The sequence below is a fragment of the Pseudorasbora parva genome, chromosome 15, assembly GCF_024679245.1.
Source record: "Pseudorasbora parva isolate DD20220531a chromosome 15, ASM2467924v1, whole genome shotgun sequence".
Classification (NCBI taxonomy): Eukaryota; Metazoa; Chordata; class Actinopteri; order Cypriniformes; family Gobionidae; genus Pseudorasbora; species Pseudorasbora parva.
In genome coordinates this window covers 9515316-9533814 of record NC_090186.1, presented here as the reverse complement: position 1 = coordinate 9533814, position 18499 = coordinate 9515316, and the positions used below count along the sequence as shown (strand labels likewise).

The window sequence follows — 18499 nt, the reverse complement described above, 5'->3', positions numbered from 1 at the left end:
TATATATATATATATATATGAAATTATATAAACTTTCTGGACAAAAAAAAGGAAAGTATAGGATGTGAGTCTGCTAGTCATCACATCATCTCTACATGGGACAAGCTGATTGGTCTCTGTTGTATTTGCAGCCAGTAAACTTGCTTGCTCAGCATTTAAATATTCTGGTTCATTGTTTGCTGGTCCTACAGCGCGTTACTGGAGTTCCTCTGACATCCTCTATCCTCTACCAGTAGCAAATATCTACACTTGCTCTGCAGCAGCATGTGTGTGTAGCAGATCTAGTCTGCCAAGGCCAAATACATTAAAGTGATAGTTCACCCAAAAATTAAAATGAGGTGTTTACCTGTTTACCCTCAGGGCATCCAAGATGTAGGTGTGTTTGTTTCTTAAGTAGAACACAAATGAAGATTTTAAACTCCTACCGTTGCTTGTATAATGCATGTCAATGGGTTGTTTTTCTATGAGAGTCACTATGAGAGTCTCGTGACGATACATTGATGTCGATGACACAAAATGATCGATTTGTGTGAGAAACCGAACACTTTTTATATAATTTTTTACCTCAAATACAACACTGTACAACAGCCGCGAGCTTTTGTACATAGTGTTTGAGGTAAACAAATTATATAAATGCTGTTGGGTTTCTCACAAAAACAATTGTTTTGAGTCATCGACATCAATTTATTGTCACAAGCCACTGTGTTTAATATGGATTCGTATGTATATGTGTTTTTATTCTCATAGTGACTTTAATAGAAAAACACCCCATTGAAATGCATTATACGAGCAACGATAGGATTTTAAAATTTTCATTTGTGTAAGAAACAAACACACCTACATCTTGGATGCCCTGGGGTTAAGCAGACAAACATCACATTTTTATTTTGGGGAGAACTATCCCTTTAACATTGCCATATTCATTAACGTAACTATCTATCCTGAGAGTTAAAATAAGGTCACATTGTGACATAGCCACACTGCAAATTATAACAATAGGCTACACAAAGAATAAAAAAACCTTTTTACTGAATGACACCATTCACTGAATTTAGCAATGGGAAGCATCCTGTTGTGCAGCCGGGTTTCTGTTTCAGCGAGAGCGCTTAATGATTTACATATCTGTGTAAATGATATTGCTCTCATGCTTGCAGCCAGCCATGGGGTCAAGTGCTATTGGCATGGTTCCTGAGGCATGACAGCAGTATGCCAGGTTGTGCCAGGTGGATCAACATTCAGGTTCAGGAATTACAATGGCATTAAAAGTTTTAGCATTTAAACCACAGATAGACGGTACCACGGATCTGTACACCGTTTCAGAGCGTTCACCAAGCAGCAACACAGCAAAATAGACCGCCTGCTTGTCTTCCTTCCCTCCGCATCTCTTTCGGCTGTGTGTATATGCATGGCACTAGCTTTGATCGCATACGTTTTAATTAGAGTGTTAATTAGCTACCCAAGCCCCCTAGCTGAGGACCCTAGGGAGGTCTGTACAGCCCCACCTGACATACTGAGGAGGTCATGCGGCCACACGGCTTGTTATTTTTAATGGGATTTCATCACAAGTTTCAAAGACCAGCCTGGAATAATGCATTTTGTTTAGTTTAAAACTCACACATGTAGAGGAGTCCAATCTTTATATCACTTACACATTATAGTAAAAAAATATATATCATGAACTCTGAAAATTACTGCATTCTTTTTCATCACTATCACTGTCGTGTGCGATAACATAACAGCGACCTTGCTGACTTAAAAAAAAAATTCCCCCGGGCAAACATTGGTCTGTAGTGTTAAAAATAGAACAGAGCGTGTCACGTGCCCTTTAGTTATCCCTGTGCAGTCTTTCGGCACCCTGAAGTGCTGCGTCGCATGTCACTTCTCATCTCCCAGGAGGACTCTGGTAAATAATGAATCCAGCCCCCTTCTGCCTCTTCATATTATTTAAATGTCGCTTAGCACGAGCAGAACGAGATGGGAGTGATGGAATCAACTAGGAAAAAGAAAAAAAAGAAAAGTGGGCTAGGAACGCTGTGCAGCCAAATACAAAATAAGCGCTAGAGTGCAGAATGAGAAAAGAAACAGAGGTGTGTGTGTGTGTGTGTGTGTGTGCTGTGATGAACGCTAAATATGATTGGGAAATTGTTATAAAAATTGGAAACAATAATCATCAGCTGCTATTAGCAGTTAGCATTTAATTTGAATTCTGAAGGTTACAAACATCTAGTTAGTCGCTATTTACATTGGCGATGCACTGATATTAAAAGTCTGGCCAATACTGATAAGCCGTCAGATTATTAATGGTCAATATTAAAATGTTAAATATATAAATGCAATATTAAATGCCATTTTGTCTAAATAAATATAACATTAAAAAAGCAGGTATCATGGCATTATTATATACAGTATGAAAATGAATATACATTTTGAGATTTGCGAAAGATTACATTTAACAGTGTATAAATTATTAGTGTTTTTAAAGATCAACTTTAAAGGTGTAAGATGAAAACCAAAGTAATCTAAAAGTAAAAAGGGGAAATGAGCATGAACGATGTAGTTAATTAAAAAATGATGACTGTCAAACAATTAATCACGATTCATCACCTCCAAAATAAAAGTTTGTTTACATAATATGTGTGTGTACTGTTTATAATTATTATGAACAGGGTTTAAATACACACACACATACATGTATGTATTTAAGAAATATTTGCACGTATATGCTGTATATATATTTGTATAATTTATATTATATATAAATATAAAACAATTCTTTATGTATTTAAATCTACTTAATTATGCACAGTACACACATATGTAAACACAAACTTTTATTTAGATGTGATTAATTATTTGACAGCAATATAAAAAACATATTTAAATATATATAATCTTGCCAATAACTAGTAGGATACTGATATTTAATGCATCTCAAGCCATATGTGTATCTGAACAAACTTTTAAAACAACCCACATCCTTAAAGGGATAGTTCACCCAAAAATGATTTTTTGTTTGTTTATCTACTTACCCCCCAGACCATCCAAGATGTAGGTGTAAACCGATCGTTTCGTGTTTCAAGACATCAATGTATCTTCACGAGCCGCAGGGCTTAATGTGGATTCGTATGTATATGTTTTTTACTTTTTGGAGTTAAAATTTGGAGCTCATTTACTGAAGAAACAAACACACCTACATCTTGGATTCCCTGGGGGTAAGCAGATAAACATCACATTTTCATTTTTGGGTGAACTATCCCTTTAAAAGGGTGAAGGGTAAAGCTGCTTAATAAAACTAAATAGTCTTCTCTGTCCACCATTTAATTAGCCTAGAAATCTTGACGCACCCTAGCAGCAGCAAATCTAACTTGCAGCCAGGGTAGTCTAGCAACTCTCCATTGGTTTGCGACCTGGAAAAAACAAACTCTGGTCAGGCCAATCATATTGTGTACAGAGTCGGTGGGCGGAGCTTAACACAATGACAGCCGAGTTGCGCTTGTGTGCTACTAAACACAGAAGCTGGCGAACGGCGGTCTTCCGAATCAGCTTTGACCTCAACTCTGGAAGACTTGGAGTTAAAGTCATTCTTAAGAAGGAAAGATGTGTTCTGAGTTTTTCTGACCGAATATGGCAGAAATTTAATCTATCAACAAGCTTGAAGCGCTATCCTATCGCGTGCAGAGGGAGTTTGAAAGACAACCGTTTATCCCGCCTCTCGGACTGAGCTCTGCCAATGGTGAGTTTCCAGACCAAACATCTTGATGTGGGTCTGGCTTGTCAGGCTACCATTTAATACCATTTCATATAAATGTGAAAATGCAATGTTAGTGATGTGCATAATATATGGATGCGATATGATGTACCCATGGAATGTTAAAAAAAGAGTTGTGAATTATGTGGAGTGCAATTATGCCAGAATATAAAGAATTTACTATTTGGCCTTGGTTATGCACGCTGTTTAATTATTCCCTTTGTGCCTCTTATTGGATAATGACAATTATTACAATGCTCAAGCTATCTGCTGAGTAAAAGCAGAGACAGGAAGAAAAAAAAAACATGTGTCAACAGCCTGCATCTCTGCTACAGAAGAAAACTGATTAGGGATTTATAATGATCTCTTTGCATCCATGGGGAATTTTAATGAAGAATCCAATATTTCATTTACACTCTCTGGAGCCAGCGTTATTATTCTAACATTCTTCACCTGTGTGAAGTGACTTTTTTTTCTCTTCCAACAAAGATGGATTGTATAATTGGAATAATTGCACAGGCACGCCGGGTCAGTCTTGTTTTATTTAACACAGCTGTGAGTTCATTTCTAGACAGAAACTCAAACTAATGAGCTGTAGTATTAGAGTAGTGTAGCTGCATGTCTGAACACCAAAATCTGTCCAGCTAGCAATTCAACAGAACTGTCGCTATAAGAGTATCAGGGACAATTCTACACAGTATTTCTTCTAGATTTCCTGAGATAACATCAGCCCCACACAGCAACAGCGGCTCAAACAACGGCAGAGGTTTGGGTCCAGGGGCTATCTGTTTAAACAAAACAAATGGTAGATCATTTTGCCTGCCATTCGAACTTATTCAACAATACACAAAAAATGAATGGGGTCCTATTGATTATTGTTTGGACCCCATTTGACTTTCATTGTAAGGACAAATATAGTTTTTCAAAATTTTAATTCAGGTTTGGAACAACCTGAGGGTGAGTACATTTTTGTGTGAAATGTCCATTTAAGGGGAACAACATTATCAATAAAATTTCAACAAGCGTCACGTTTACCAGTGGAAACTGTCAGTGTAACATAAACTGAATGTACTTGAGTGGTACTTGATGCGAACTGAAATTGAGACTGAAGTAGAGCAGATCCACAAGCGCAGAAAACTTGGCTACGTGGTTACAGAGAAAAAAAGACAACATGAATGATTTATTGAACCAACAGAATGTGCTTACTTCACACTTCAGCTGATTTTAACGTGCCCCTATTATGCTTTTTTGAATATTACCTTTCATTCAATGTGTAATATAGCTGTTTATGAATGTAAAAGGTCTGCAGAGTTTTAAAGATCAAAGTGCATGACAAATAAAGTTAGCACCTAAAAGAACAAATCGACGCTGACCTGCCAAGACGAGTTCTAAACTTCCAACTTCCAAAATTTGCATAATGGCAGCCTATATGTTCTTCATTGAAGAAGAGAAGAGTAGGCTCGTGGAAAGGAGGGATTTAGAGAAACCAGGTCTTCGAACTGAGCATTTACAGACTCTTCGAAGAAATGAGGTGATGTGCAGGGCCTCATTAACACACAGGAGCCTACACTGGGGAGGGACCAAATAGCCAACGTTTATACCAAGTGATTATTTTGATCTACTGCTGATGAATAATAAATATTTTGTATAATTTATGTTATTCCCAACTAGTGTGCCGTGACAGGTTAGCAGGTGTGCCTACCATAATGCTGTAGCCCAGGGGCCATTGGTTATCTTAATGCACCTCTGGTGATGTGCAATGTATATTATGAGAATTTTTTTGTTTTTTGACCTTGGATATACTGTATGTAAATCTGTTGTAGCAGACATCCAAAATAAACTGAGGAACCTTTTAAAATAGCATAATGAGGGCACTTATTATGAAACACTAAATATTCACCAAACACCTGGATTCAATATTTTAAGCCGCCGCACCGCCATATTGGTATTCCCTAGCAAGCCCACGTTCTATTGAATCAATAGGAAATGATATGATTTTCCTGAGAAAACATTGCCTAAGGAGACAGCGTTTTTACCTGAAGTCTCCCTGTACATGCTTACAACACAAACGTCCTAATGTAAATGGTTATTCGTTTATAGTCAGGAATTTCCTCTACATGAAAAGTTACGTTTATATTCATTATAGTAGGACACATCAGCTTTAGCACATGTTTTATAATGTCAAAGCACAGATTTTTAATTGGAATAAAGATTTATGCCTACATTGCCTTGTAACCTGAAATCGTCTTGTACTGTTTATGTATTTATGTTGTGCTGTAGTATTATTTTTATTCATACAATAGGCTAACTGCAAATGTTTCAACAATGATTTCCTTGAAGTGCCTTGAAACGCGACGCATTACTCAATGTGTTGGCGTAATTTCCCCTGAAACGGCTCCAGCTGTTAGCAGCTCCTCCTCTTTTTTGAAACAGCCAATAACGTTTCGTTAATATACCATTTGACTAGAGCGCAAGAGTGGACCTTCTCTGTTTGGTAAAGCCAGTTTCCTCTAACACTGTTTACCATCATAATCTCCTCCATTTCGCTTTAAAATGCAGCATTCTGTGCAGAATTCAAATGGGACGATATGTTTGTTGTCAGCGCCGACTCGAGCATATGATCCGTGCTGCGCTCTTGTGTCTGTAGTCTAAATTTAGAGCAGAGCCGTTGGGGTGTGTGCGCTGCTGCGGTGTGTAAAACTAACGTGAAAACAGACTTTATTCACCTCAAATGAAAGCATATTTACACTGAATGGTTTCCTACCACTTATATATAGTATGCTATGTGCCTTTCACCATGAAGAAATGAGTAAATGTGTGTTAACAACTGACCGATTTCAGCCGCAGCTTCAGCAGCGTAGGGGGCGGGCTTTAGATTCTAGAGAGCATTTTGATTGGACAGAACATTTGACGAGAAAGTGAAGTCTGCGATGATGTCAACAAAATCTGAGATTCGTTTTAACGGAAGTGGGAGACTGTACATTTTGAACGCTTATATCTCCTGAATGCAAATTTTGTCATAGTTTTGGAACATACCAGCTTATTCATAACTTTAAGGCTAACACAGTCATACTAAATTTTGATTTCAGTGGACCTTTAACAGTGTGCATTTTGAAGCACTTCATGATTTAAACAATGATTAAATAAATTTAATTCAACAACACTTACATGGAATACTTGCACTCATATGGAAACTCATTAACGGCATAAATTTGCATGGCCTTTATGAGTCTGAAATAGTTGTTGCTCAATCAGGAAATAAAACACACACACACATCGTAACTTATTCAGGCAGATAACACTGACTGCTTTATTTCTGAGATCAGGCGGGGCAAACTTTGGCCTTTCCTCCATAATTACATACATAAAGAAATATTTTTTGTGTGTGTTGGTTACGTTACCTGTGTCGGCAGTGTGCATTAACCTACATTAACGATTTTAATATATGACTTACTTATCCTCTCCGAAAAGACCGTAAACATTACAGATAACATCTGAAGTAGCTATTCATTTATCATTAAATCTGTCTGATGAGATAAACTTATAAATACTTGTTTCTTTAATAAATACATTTAGTTAAACAACAAAAAGGGGCCGGAAATATTCTCACAATGTTGTGTGTTCCCCATGGACTTTGGCTGACTTTGATAAATACATGAAGAGAATGAGACGACACTTTCATCACTCATAACAAGAGCCACATGGAACATAACATGCCCTGACAGTGACTGAGTGACAGACAGCAGGAACGGTGACAGTTAACCCGCCCCGCATATCCTTGGGGATGAGGTGGATTATGAGAAAAGACCGTACCATTCAAAAATCCATTTCTTTCCCATCCAGGTTTTTTTTTTTTTTTTTTTAAACCTCTTCCTTGTCACAAAATATATAGATATTCATTAAGGTAAACACTATATATAGATCCTCATTCTACAGTTATTTTGCTACTGATTAGATTTACAATACTTACTTTAATTTTAATTGGTTATTGATGGTACAGCTACCAAAAACTATTTTTGGGTAACACTTTATTTTACAATGTATTTGTTACATATGTTACATGTACTTACTATAGTAATAACAGTAATTATGCATAATTACATGCAATTCAACCAAATCCTAATCCTACTCTAACCATATAGTAAGTATGCAGTTAATGACTATGTACTTAAATATATAATTACATTGTAACAATGACACCTTCAAATAAAGTATAATCCAATTTTGTCATGTTAACATCACATGAAAACAAGCAAAAGTAAACCCTAGTTTGGGCTATAATGGGAATTAAAGTAAGGCTGTTATTTAATAAAATGTTAAAAAATTAAACAATACACTGTCCGTAACAAATTCAAAGAATCACTCAAATAAATAAATAAACATAATACATACATATATTTTAGTTCAGAAGCACTTAAATGTATTGAAGTGATATTTACAGTAATGCACATTGAAGCTTTCTTTGTGAAAAGCGTTAACAATGACAAAGTATGGAGAGTTTTCTAGTTATAAAAGACCATGCAAACTTTTATATGAGCCTTTTTTATTAAACCAGTGTTCTCTTGGGTATTCTGATTCAAGAGAAGAAGAAATGTGATAAACCGTTACAGTTTGTTCGTGTGCGCACATGTACTGTAAGAGTAATTCATATTTCATATGTAAATAAATTATCCTTTACTGGTTTGGTGTTTAGCATTCTATATTAAGCAATAAGCAATCCAGCAATTGAAAATTAATCAAAATGTCAAATGCACAGCATGACGGCTGACACTTCTTTTCCTTGAGAAGCATGGTTTGCATTGTGACGCGGTTTGAAAAGGTTACGAGTCATATTATACCCAGGTGCAGAGATCTTTTTTTTGTGTGTGTGTGTGTGTATTACATGATAATCAACTCAAGGTTTATATCTGTGGCTGGTTTGAAATTATTCAAATTACTCACATTAGCCCTGCTGAGGTGTAGTAACAGCAGCTGTTGAAAGCCTTCCAGTCTCTGCGGTTTTCGTACAGCTGGTGTACTGTGGCTTAAGTTGTTAGAAACTGTTGAAAATACATCCATTTGTTGCTGAAGATAAATCAAGAATCTGTTGACTGGAATGCCAGTCTAGGCAAGTGGTTTAAAGCTGGACCTAATCTGTTCACAGTCACAGCTCTGCTATACCTTGACCAAAATGCAACTATATGGTTACACGAATAAAGTATTTAGCCTCACTGTGTTACTAAATGGAACTAATTTTTGAAAGATGCTGAGACCGAAAAAAGACTGAGCACTTCTGCTTTAAACATAAAGTCTATGATTGTATAGCATCTGAAAATAAGCCAAAGGTTGTAAATAAATAAAGGGGCAAATAAACTGAAAAACGAGTCCCACAAGGGTACTTGTTTTTATGGTTGTTATAGTAATGTTTGGGTGTGAAATAACTTAGTGTCAATCGCTGTAGGAGATTTGAAATGTTAAGAAAATATGCCCACGAGTTTTGAAAGATTCTGATGATTTTTCTGCTGCGCAAACTGGTTTAACAGCTAAAAGCACAGGGGACTGAAACAAAAGTGCACCGAGTCTTCCAACACAGCAAAATCCAACAGTGTAGATTAATGGGATCTGGCAAGCATTTATCCTTCCTTCGCAGCCCCCCTCCCATTCAACACTCCTCCGCTTTGCTACTTTAAGTATAGTGGGATGCTGAAGATCTGCCAGAGATGGGGTACACTCCACCCCCCCTTATCCCAATGCTGAGGCATCACCAGCCCAGGAACACCCCGCTCAGCATTTTCCAATCACGGCCGGCCAATCAGCAGATTACTGCCCACTATACAGAGTCAGGACTATGATAGACCCTCAGACGACCACGTGCGTTTCTCTGCATTCAGACATTCAAGTGCCTCTTTTCACTCAACTATAATGCTTCCTGTCAAAAATACAATGGCTACAGAGAGCTAGTGCCATTTTACAAGCCATAAAATTAGAGTCTCTGTTTGGGGATCAATACCTATCTTGGCCTTTGCTCTCAGAGCCAAAAAGCTGTATTTAATCAATTCATGTCTCTGCCTAGAGACCAGCTCGCCAACTTTAACAGAAACTGCAAAGTCTAAAGGATCATTTCCGGTTCAGCACAGATTTAATGACAATCTAGCAGAATAAATCTCAAGACAGTAACAAAGAAGAACATCTGCCAAGAGTTGATTAGTTAGTACAAATATAGAAATAAACGAACCTTTCCACCGCTAGGATTCATGTTCGCTATATAAAGTTTCAGATATCATCTATGTGCAATCTTTACGTTGTTCAGGAAAATGTAATTTATTTAATGTCTCCACAAAGTTCACATAACTTAATATGAACAGAGATCAGGTCGAATGCAGCTTCATAGATACTTTTGAAGTAATTTTGGTGCACTGAGACATTGCCTTTGAAGTTTAGATCTATCCCTTAAAGTAATTCTGTAAGAGAAGCCTTATGGCCCATTAGAGTTACTATTTTTATCGATAATGTCCACAGTGGCTATAGAAAATGTTATAGTGATCATTTTCTTTTGGGTCCTGTCCAGTTCCCAGGAAGAATATCTACAGATACCTCATACTGCAGACGCTGTGCCCTCCGGCAACAAGACGGGACAGCTCTAATTGTTTCTATTCATTATTTACCAAAGAAAATGGAAAAAATATGTCTTGCCTCTTTGGGAGACAACTGACCGCTTTTCTTCCACAACATCTCTCAAACTGATCTAATACTTGAATGTTCCCTGTTTCACATTTTTAAATGCTCATGTGTGCACATACAGATACACAGCCATATGTAATATGCAATTTAATTAATTTTTAGAAAAAGAAAAAAAAAAGAAAAAAAAACTTTTTAACGGTGGCATACAGTACACACACACACACACACTGGTTCACTATATTTGTAGACGTAGATGTAATAGTTTTTATACTGTACAAACTGTATATTCTGTCCCCCTACACAAACCCTACCCATCACAGAAACAAGAAACAAGTCTGATTTATAAGCTTGTTTATACCTCAATTAAGGTCCCCACAGTGACACAAATCCCCATGAGTCTGTGAGCATTCAGGTTTTTATACTGTGCAAACTGTGTATTCCATCCCCTTACACAAACCCTATACCCCTAAACCTACCCATCACAGAAAACATTTAAAAAAGAAAACCAAACATCATTCTGTGATAAGCTGGTTTTCCCTTGGGGACCTCAGTTTAGGTCCTCACGGTGACCTGAATCCCCATGAGTCTGTGAGCATTCAGGTTAAAATCCCCAACGAATTTACAAATTCAACAAAACCTCATACGTGTCACAAATCAGCAGAATTTGCAACAACAATGTTGAATATGTTACAGAAAGCCAAATGTTTACAAGGCATAAAAAAATGCATGTTCGAGATCAATGAATGCACAGACTTCATAGTTTTTGAAAAGGTTTCACTTTAGGACAGATACAAATAGCCACACCGGTCACCAAACAAATTAATCGTTCCATTAAGCACAGCTTTATTATCTGCGTGGACACACTGTTTGCTGATGATTTCTGCATGAATCTTTCTCTTGTTGCTGAGAGAGCATCTCTCTGCCTGTCCTGTTGGTAATGGAGGGAATGATAAAGTTGCTTCGCCCACCTTATTGGCAGGGGTTTGCAGCTTTCCGAAGGCCTTGTAAATCTTGTTAGGAGGAAAGCGTGGCAGGTGTGGAGGATTCTGCTTCCTCTTTACATTTGCTGCCTAGATGATTCAGCCCGGGCAAAAAAAGGCTCAGATCTGACACTAATCAGCAGCCAAAGACAAACAGTTGCGAGCCAAGCAGGCAATCGTGAAGATTTGTTTGGATTGTCTGCTGATCTAGCAAAGGTATTGTCTAGTAAACACGTGGCCTTGGAACAGGATAGACACCCTCAGGCCTTTTGAACTGTATGTTACACAAAGCTGTCTGTCAATATCAAAAAAATCAAAGGTTGTCACAGTTCAGCAAAGTTTAATGTGATCTACTCTAGCCAAAATGAACCAAGACTTACTTTAACTGAAAAAGAAAGTTCACAAGAACTGTCCTTTACAGGTCAATCACACCACAAAGCAAATCCATGAGTGGATTTAGAGCCGTGGAAATATTCACTCACTAGCACCCTATTGACCACAGGACTTGGGCTCTGCTGTTCTTTTTGAGTGACCTTTCCTTTCAGGGATATTTACTGAGCTTTCACTAAGATTTTTTCCCTCCAATCAGACCCTCAGTGACCCATTCAGACATTGACCATTGGAGATAATGAGGGAGTCTGAAGGATAGCTGAAGAAGTGTTTAAAGAAAGTGAGAACTACGATGTGAATCTTTAATTTTTAGGATTACGCTGTCTCAAAACATCTTTCGCACAATGCCAGAGTGCATTCCCTAGAAGTTTATTCAAGTGTCCTAATAATATACTTCTTTTAAACTAAAAATAAGTATACTTTCAGTCTACTTTTTATGTACTTCTCAGAAATATACTTTATGTCCTTTGCAGAAATATACTTTTAATTGCACTTAAGTATACTTACAGTTTACTGATAGAAAAGTCTAAGTATATTTGGCCTTCAACTACGCATACTCAATCTTTTGATATATTTAAAAGTACAAGTATCCACGGCTTGTAGTTGTGTTTAATATTTTGCTTGAGTAGCCTATTAAATACCTTTTTCACATGCAATCTTATAAACTTACATTGTTTAAAAATATTGATTTGTAAAGAAATCAGATGTTTTGTGTAGGCTAATCCACTGGTAGAGTAAATAGGAATTTACTTCAAGTCAACTTTACTCTTTCTCTGGCTATCTGTTATACGCTAGGGGGCACTATTACACATCTTCTAGTACAGAATCTCCAGATTAAAACACAGGTGAAGAAGCAGAAAAAAATGATAGAAGATTTTAATGCAAATGTAAAACAATGTGATCTTCAAATATTACTGTTACAGTTACAATACTTCTAGTATATTTTATATACTAAAAAGTGGGCCAATTTAATCCCAAGCATTATTGAAATAGTACACTAACAAATGTACTACTAGTACATTGATATTAGTATGCTTACTACATAAAGTACACTTAAAAATATACTTGAAGTATACTTCATGAAATTAACTTTTTGTTACTTAAAAAAAGTCCAAAATGGTGGACAGGGCACAAGAAATTTTTACTAAAATAGTCCAGTGCAATGACAAATTCTATTCACATATTATTTTAAACAATGAAAATTTCAAGTCCCCTGCCTTTTTGATGACATGACGTTCGCTGTTATGACTAGTCAGGAAGCAACGTGTAGTCTGACATGTTTCTTGTCAAAATTGCATAATCTGACAGTGATTATCATAACAGATAAAAATATTGTGTCGTCTGAACCCGGCATTAGTCTTCTCATTTTAGCAATTCAAATCGATTTTTGACCAACATGAATAACATTTGTCATGTTGTGTGTAGAGTGAAGATATAATGACAATAACTTCATAATTATTAGTAGGAGGCCACACTTCTTGTTATTATGCTTGATAAATGGCTGCGGTGTGCACGTGTCAGTGTGTGTGCGTATATTCCCACTGATTTGACTCATGCTTTATTCAGAGTGTGCGCTGCGGGGGGCCGTTCCTCCTCAGTAATGCCGCCCCATCAGCAGCGTTACCCAGTCGACTGAGCACAGCGGGGCAATGGGGCGGCCTCTGCCACTCCACCGACAAAGAAACCAACGCTCTGCCTTTAAAACACTTCACACCATTTTCACCTCACCCTGGTCAGTATAATTGATGGTTATCTGCTTGCTGTAAGCCTAAGACAGCATATTCAAATAATAACAGTAAAACCCAACAAAAAATAACAGTATGTATACTAAAAGACACTATAATATTAACAATATTAATATTGCAACAAGAATACTAAGAAAAGATGTACCCTGAGCGCCACAAATCAACTGCATGCTAAATTAATGAACTCAAAGTTACTCAGAGACTTTGAAGAACCATAAACCTTTAAATCAATTAATGCGTGCCCTTAGCAAAATATCCTCTCATTAGACAGGTCCTCTTTTGCTGTGACTAGAGGAAATAAATTAATATTGTGGCTCTGCAGTTCCTATCTGTGTCTAAGAAGTCCAGCAGCTTTATGAAGGAATTTACCAATTTAACTTGTTTACTTGGGAGAATGCAAGATCTCCTCCCTCATTATTTAGAGATGACATTAACACACCTAATTTCAGTGTGTCGTTTCCTCAATGATAGAGATTGGATATAGCAACCGAGGAGATCTTTGCATCTAAATATAGTTTTACACAATGCTCACTAGTAATTATGTAACTCAATGGCGGTAAAGTACACAGCTGAGGTTTCCTAATTGTGTTGTGAGTGTGCAGGGTCTTTCTTTCGTCAAGAGATCCAAAGTTCTCCATAGGCGGTCTGTCAGAATGAATCATTTATGTATTTAAGGAATGCGAGGTCAGGTCTGAAAGCCACAACAGAGCTGAACTCATGCCAACACAGCACACAGCAGGACAGCACACCACACATTCAGGTCAAAGTGCATCAGAATGTGCTTGAATCTCTGAGACAAATAATCTGATTGATAAAACATGGGGGAAAATGCGCTAAAAATATTTAATGCACTTAACGCAGCATCTGTTTTTTTATGTCATCCTTTGGCTAGCATTACATTATGCGATCATGCTCTTAATTCATGCAAATGCTTTAAACCCATTCAAGCATGACAAGACAAAAAAACGTGACACACACACAACGCACAAAAAGACGCACGCCAGATCACGCACAGACAGTCAGAATCGAGTTCTCTTTCGCACTTGAACAAACAATAACACACAGAATTGTCAGTTTTGTTGTGTATTCTCATAAGAGCAGTCTTAAGTTAAATAGCATCTTAAATGAACTTAAATGAATGGCGTGGCAGATATTAAAGCAGGGATGGGAAATGTTGATCCAGAAGGGCCACTCTCTTGCAGAGTTTAGCTCCAACCCGGAAAAAACCGAACCTGCCTGTAACTTTAGTAATTATGAAGTTTAGTTTGATTAGGGTTGGAGCTAAACTTTGCAAGAGAGTGGCCCTTCTGGAACAACGTTCCCCACCCCTGTCTTAAAGTGAAACCAGTAAAAAAATTGGAACCAAAGAGCTAGAGCCGGCCCTGGACAGCACATACATATACATACGTACACATACACAAAATCAGAAAAGCGAAACAGAAGTTTCAAGAAAAAATAAATAAATGAAAAATCATTTAAAATGCACAGCTTTTTAATGCACAGTATAAAAAATTATTATTAATCACAAAATCCAATTTCTCAAATCACAAATTATTAAATGAATTAGTGTTTTCAAAATGTAACCGTGAGCATTAGATGACAGCAAAGGCAATCTATATGTAAAAATAGATTAATTAAACATGAACAATCAAATATCCAATACTGACCAATACCTACTAATAGATTCAAATAAAAATAATATTGCTGATGACCAATATGCTATCCATTTGCTGCAAATCCCTAGCCATTCGCAATGCTTGATGGGATTGATGTTTCATTTTTCTGGTTTTCATATGCTGTACTTTTTGCTTTAAATCAAGATTTATCATCATGTAATTCATTGCAGAGCTAGTTCATTTTGTTCAGGTTTTTCATGTCATGATTTTTAAATGCCAATGCAGAAAATGAATGTGGAAAAAAAGTCTTCTTAAAACAAGATCAGATAAAAAGTATTTTCAACTATCAAGATGGATTCAGCAAAGTCTAATGCCATTAGAATGGGATATTTGGTTACGACAAGTGTGAGTATGTAGCGCTTACCCGCTTGCGGAGGTTGCAGGTGAGGATGAGATTTCGGGAGAAGGTGTTGGCGAAGGCTGTGTAGAACTCCAGCACTTTGAGTAACGCGTCCCTCCTGATGACATGCAGGTCGCAGTACGTCAGAGCCCTCACATTAGCACAGGCATGAGCCAGTGTGGATTCCTTCCAGAACACGTCACCAAACACATCGCCCTTACCTGGGACAGACGAGAGGGATTATAGTTTTAAATGATGCCATTAAAAAAGCTGTGGGGAAAAGCATGTGAACCCTTGGGATTTGCTTGGATTTCTGCAATTGAGTCATAAAATGATTCAAGTGAATGTTTAGCATCATTACTCCAGTCTTCAGGATCACATGATCCTTTAGAAATCATTCTAATATGCTGATGTGGTGCTCAAGAAACAAAATAAAAAAATAATTACCTTTTAGAATTGCTTAATTTTTGTGGGGGGAATTGTGATGTTTTTTCCTGTATTCTTTGATGAAAAAAAATAAAATAATAAACAGACATTTTTTACTGTCACTTTTGATCAATTTAATGTGTCATTAATTATTTAAATGTTAAAATGACTTGAAGATCAGGTCATATTTAATGACACTTTTTCCCCCAGAAATAGTTCATATAAATTTTATTGCAACTCTAAATATTGATGGTTCTAGCTTTGGGGCTTGTATTTGAGCTTTTTTGTACTCTGAAGCAGGCAGACTTGATCTTACTAAAGTTCTCACACCACTCTCATGAGAGAATCTGTACAAAATACCCAGTGTTCAGCGCTTTTGATGAGGGGCATCATTAGGAGCCCAGCAGGTTTAGTCTTCTGGGTTCAAGTAAACGCCTTGGGGCTAATTAACTCTCAGCACTCGCATCTTATTTCATTTCATAATCATTAAAGTAAAAGAGCATCTGATCTGATTCCCCATTAGAGAGAAGAGGCATTAACTTCTTCTCTACGGTGTCTCATGAGGTCTAATGTCATGTTGTTTGCGGTAACACCGTGTCAGTGAAGGGTACGTCACATTCTTTTGGCAGCGGTACATCAGCAAGACTTGAGAGATAAAGAGATCAAGAAATAGTCCAGTCAAAAGAGAGAGAGAAAACTCTTTAACGTACGCATGTGTTCTTCACAGCAAAATAGCCATCTGTTTTTATTGTTCACGGTGGAATTGGTTCCAGGCTCAGAGTTAAAGGGGTACTTCAGCGCTGGGAAGATGAATCTGTATTTAAACTGGGTCATTAATGTAGTACAAATGTGAAATTACTTTTGAATTTGGTGCTTTCTAAACTGAGAAAAGACAGAAAATGTATTTTTGTCTCATGGGGATGAAAGACAACAATTCCCAGAATGCTTCGCTGCCCTACGAGGCCATTCCCAAAGCCACCGCTACTGAATCACTGTGACTGGATCACTTTCCCACCGTGTTAAGTTTCACAAAATCAGTTCAGTTAGAGAACAGACACTACAATTAAAAACTGAACGTGTCTGTTTAATATAATGTGATTTAGTTGCTGAGCGAGTGTCACAGCACAAACGCTGCAGGAGTCAGATTACATTCATCATGATGAATGAGCTGAATGAGCTCTCTTGATGAGAGCTGAGGCAAATCCGCTCGTGGCGTACATTCGCAGCGCGTGTTCAGTCTGGTGCATTTTCAGTTCATTTGGAAGTTGCCTTTGGAAGCTAACTGTTAATAATTAATTTGAGAAGTTGAAACACCGACATTGCTCAGCATAGCTCCGTTTACATGAGCTGAGCTGTGAGTGCGATCCCACCGCCCAAGCAGAGGTTGAAAACATGTGGAAATAGCTCCCTCTACTGGCTGTAGTCTTTAGCCTCTGGCCAAACATTTCTCCAATGACGCAAATTGACGATATTTGCGTCATCGGAGTCATTTTTCCAGAAATAAAATGCATAAATCTCTCGTCTCAGAGGGGTTTGAGGGGGGGAACACGATCCTTCGAATAGACTCCAGGGTTTCTACCAAGGTTATTTTCGTAAACGAAAACTGAAACTAAGACTAAAACTATTGGTCAAAACACATTTTCGTAAACTGAAATAAAATTAAAAAATCTGAATAAATAAAAAACTAAAACTAAACGAAACTAACTTCTCTTACTAAAAAACTAACTGAAATAAAATAATAATTAGCAAAAATAAATATTCGTTTTCGTTATTAATAAGCTCTCTTTAATATGGTGGAAAATCTGACCGTGGCGGTTGAGGGAGTGTCTGTATATTGCGCTACTGCGCGTGAAGTGATCTGAGGAGGAGATTAGCCGCTGTCCTGTGACGGCTGACGGACGCGTGCAGACAGTCAACACATCGCTAGTCCTAAACGGCAGTTCACAAAGAATCAATGCGTCCGTGGCAGTGAAATGGGAAATAACACAAGGTAATGAGATACATGTTGAGCTTCTTTTAACTTAAGCTCACTGTTTTAGAATGCCGTTTCTTACGTGACGAGAGACGCAGGCGCAAAAGTTAGCAACTAGTAGCAAGTACAAGCCTACTATGCGTTTGAGATTTCATGTTTGCATAATATTGACAGGCTCAAAGGTGTTATCATAATCATTTACTACTAATAATATTATTATCTGTCTGGAGACATTTCCCCACAAAGTAGGGAATACCAGGACACATACACACACACGTTTGTTTCACTATATAAGTGAGGACATTGCATGGACTTCCATTGATTTTATATCAGGTTAATGATATTTTATATCCCCTAACCCATCCCCTATCCCTAAACCTACCCATCCCAAGAACGTGCAAAACAATAGATTTAAATAAAAACATGTTTTGGCCGATTTATAAGCCTTTTTAACTACTGAGGACCAGTCAAATGTCCTCACTAGTCAGTTATCATAATATTTTACTAGATAAGTGAGGACATTGGTCCCCTTTACAATTATAGCACAACACACACACACACA

The 18499-nt window shown here is 37.3% G+C and overlaps 1 protein-coding gene across 3 annotated transcripts in view; it reads right to left on the bottom strand.

Annotated features, from left to right (window-relative positions):
* kcnh5a (potassium voltage-gated channel, subfamily H (eag-related), member 5a) overlaps positions 1-18499 on the bottom strand; it is a 139431-nt gene that overhangs the window by 7942 nt on the left and 112990 nt on the right. For all 3 annotated transcript variants that reach the window (XM_067417035.1, XM_067417036.1, XM_067417037.1), the window contains one exon: positions 15564-15760. In XM_067417035.1, coding sequence (XP_067273136.1) covers positions 15564-15760 — 197 coding nt within the window. The remainder of the gene's footprint in view (positions 1-15563; positions 15761-18499) is intronic.